This window comes from Zea mays, chromosome 6 (assembly GCF_902167145.1).
Source record: "Zea mays cultivar B73 chromosome 6, Zm-B73-REFERENCE-NAM-5.0, whole genome shotgun sequence".
Taxonomy (NCBI): Eukaryota; Viridiplantae; Streptophyta; class Magnoliopsida; order Poales; family Poaceae; genus Zea; species Zea mays.
Window position 1 is genome coordinate 111,400,889 of NC_050101.1, and position 3,362 is coordinate 111,404,250.

The 3,362-nt window shown below is 43.3% G+C and overlaps 1 protein-coding gene across 2 annotated transcripts; it reads right to left on the reverse strand.

Moving 5' to 3' along the window:
* Positions 1–1,413: 1,413 nt before the first annotated feature.
* Positions 1,414–3,036, reverse strand: LOC100276379 (uncharacterized). Of its 2 annotated transcripts, NM_001406865.1 has the most exons (2): positions 2,473–3,036; positions 1,414–2,115 (listed from the first exon to the last, which is right to left on the reverse strand). In NM_001406865.1, exon 2 carries the CDS (start codon positions 1,984–1,986, stop codon positions 1,546–1,548), a length of 441 nt encoding a protein of 146 aa, NP_001393794.1. In that variant the 5' UTR covers positions 1,987–2,115; positions 2,473–3,036; the 3' UTR covers positions 1,414–1,545. The 2 variants fall into 2 exon arrangements, with proteins under 2 accessions (NP_001393794.1, NP_001143657.1); NM_001150185.2 differs by having other exon boundaries at positions 1,414–3,036.
* Positions 3,037–3,362: the final 326 nt, after the last annotated feature.

Here is a 3,362-nt window from a genome sequence, read left to right on the forward strand (position 1 = left end):
AGGACAAGGGCACTTCAACAATTCTAAGTAACAACATGAACCACCAAATAAATGAGCTTGTTCAGATTCCATTCATCCATCCGCATACCTTACATTTAAGGGTTTACATAATTTCTCCTTCCATTTCCCAAGAACTAATTAATACCTTAGCATTATACCTTTTTATATTTAAGGGTTTACATATAATAATTTGAACTTGGTTTGTAATAACACTACTTTATGTACATAACCATGTATGAGGTGTGAGAATGTTGTAGCTCCATGAGGGAAAAGTGTGCATGATGTCGGTCCTTGGTGGATGGTGAGATCAGTTGCCATTTGGGCACTGGCGGACTACCAAGTTTAGCTTGGTTCAAGCATGTTGTGGGGAAAAGGTGGTAGATGTGCTTGAGGTAGATCTAAATTGGTTGGTTCCACTATAGCCCCCCCAGTACGCCATAGCTTCCCTGCTTCACTGAACTATGGGCATGTCCTACTGTTGTCTATCTGCATTGTCTCCCCCTCCTAGCCCTATGGGTTATAGTGAAAGTCGGTCCCCAAGATCACATATACCCCTGGATCACCAAATTCCCTATATATTTCCCACTCCTACTCCAAACTTTTTGTACACCCTCAGAAGAAAATATCGTAGCATATTTCGCACCCTCTTTTTATTTTCTAATTAATTAAATATCTTTTGTTTTGCTTATTAATTATGACCTATAGACAACAGTACAACTGACGACTCCAAGCTAAGAGTCTAGGAGTTCGAGCTTGGTTCTGACAAATAGCGAGTTTTGTTTTAAAACAGAGTTTATGAAGAAGATGTTGAATAGGACTGGCATGAGATGTCATGAGCCATGGCGTATGGAAGTCTCATGGAGGGTTTCAAAAGCAAGAAAAGACAATTTCTTCAAAATATCTCAAATCATATTGATGTTTGACAAAACAAAACCTTGCAATATAACCTTGTATACAAAAATAGATTTATTTAAAAACCCTCCAAAGCTCCACCATCTCAATGCTTATAGTGTGTAAAGATGGGCTTGTGGAGGACCAGAGTACTCACCTTACTTTTGTTGATGATTTTTAGTGGTAGGCCTCGTTTTTCCGGCATTCATGTTCTATTAGTAGTTGCTCATGCACCCATCTTCTCTATAACATTGGATAATTTGTTTTGCTTCCGGTTAAATAAGGCCCTAAGAATGGTGCCTATATATAATCTTTGTTTAATATGATTCAATACTCCTTATCATCTGATAAATAAATTTAATTATGTAGCCTCATGTGACAAGGGTTTGTATTATATTGTGATCTTTGAAGGATTAGGGAACTTCAACAAGCTTAAGTGACACCATGAACGTACCGCCAAATAAACGAGCTTGTTCAAATTCCATTCATCCATCAGCATACCTTACTAATCAAGAGGAGTATGGCTAGAAGTATACGCATCAAACATGTCTTACCATTTCAAACAAATCCATACGACAAACATGTCTCCACCTATATTACATCATATCGCTGATGCCTATCTACAATTGAGGTGTTGTTAACTGATGAAAACATTTAATCACTCTCCCATTCTCTAAAAGAATCGTCATCCTCCTCGTCCTCCTCATTATTGCCTGAGGTGGTTGGTACCTCAAACATTTGGAGTTCTATGGTGTGAGACAAAGGTGAAGGTGACTCCTCAGAGTTGTCCATCTCATCCACTGTATGTGGCGACGGAGATGGCGGAGGTGATGATTCAGAAATGTCTATCTCATCAGATACCAACGATACAGGTTGCGGCGAAGGTGCTTCATCAGTGTTGTAGTTGCTTATCGAAATGACACCATTGTTCAGCGTCTCCTTGGGTGTAAGGTACAATGATGGTAAAGACGGTGGCGCTGTGTACATCTGATCAGTTGTGGTCGTCGTCTTCTCAACTGTCAGGTAGAATGATGACAAAGACGACGACGTTGTGTATGTCTCATCAGATGTGGTCGTCGTCTGGGATTCACCCATGCAACTGGTGGTCACCTGTCCCAAAGATCTTGGCAAGGAGATGCCCGAGCCAGCTGGCTATTCCGAAAATTCTAGCAAGCGCCAAAGATCTTAGCTATATACCTGTCCCAAAGATCTTTGCTTGGCTGCCTGCAGCGGATATGTATATTTTATTATTCACAGTATTGCTATATTTTAGAGAAATAGGATTGGCATATATATAATCAAATTAGCTACTGCATGCTAGACACTGGCGGAGCCGGCCGGCATAAAACTGAAGCCACCCGGTCACCGCTGCGCTGCCGTCCGCCGGAGCAAGCGATGGGGCATCGGCGCGCCGCCGGCCCCAGGCCCTGTCGCAGCGGCGCCCCGAAGAGCGCCTCTTCATCGTTCCGCCCACATACGCACCTGTCTGTGACTGTGGGCTCCCGCCTCCGGCCTCTCCGCAGCTACATACTGCTATATATATAGCTAGATCCATAGATACATATGGTGCTCAGTGCTCACCTGCAGAGAGATGGACTAAACGTGGAGAAGACGTCTCCAACACAACGGGCGAGACGATCAACCAACAGTAGAGCGAGAGGCGAGAGCATGTTCTGCAGATGAGATTACTTAGCCTGGCGTACCGGTAAGGAACACCTGCCCGCCGGCAGCTAGCACGCAGGCTCAAGCACAAGCCCGACCATGGATCGATGACGGTCTTCATATATAAGCAACAAACTGCCAGCACTAACACACATGCATGCAGCAGGAAAATTAATTGTTAAGGTCAGACAAGCAATCATAATACAGTAGTATACGTGCAGCTGTGAGCGCGATGGACGAACGTGTGGAGAAGAGCTACCGTTGCAAGTTTCAAGCAAGAGCTTGTTCATGTATATATAGGCACCCGGTAGGGAGTTCTAGCTAGTCTACCTTTCGTCGTCGTCCATCTTCTGCTATAGACTCACCGAATCAGAAGAGACAGCGCTAGCCTAGCGTACGTAGCGCTAGGCAACACCTCTCTGGCGCTGGGCGTGGCAGCTAGCACGCACACATGCACTAGCTAGATGAAAGAGAACATCTCATACTCACATATACTAGCATTTAAGATTCTATAGAGGATAAAAAGACAATCTATATGTCAGTTTTGCTCGTTCTATATGGTCAATCATGCAAATGGCTTCCAACTTGTACCCTCTCAGTAACGTTGTTAATATGTTTGGCGACCGGCTCCGAGGGATATATAACAAGTATAGGATCCTCATTAGGGGAGCGGTTGACTTGATATATATGGTCGCTTTGGCTACATAGAAATAATTTTGGTTTTTAATTGTAAAATTTCTTCTCTCTTTTGCATGTAATTTATCGGTGTACTTCCTTGCTTCGTTTGTGGCTACCATTATAGTGTATGG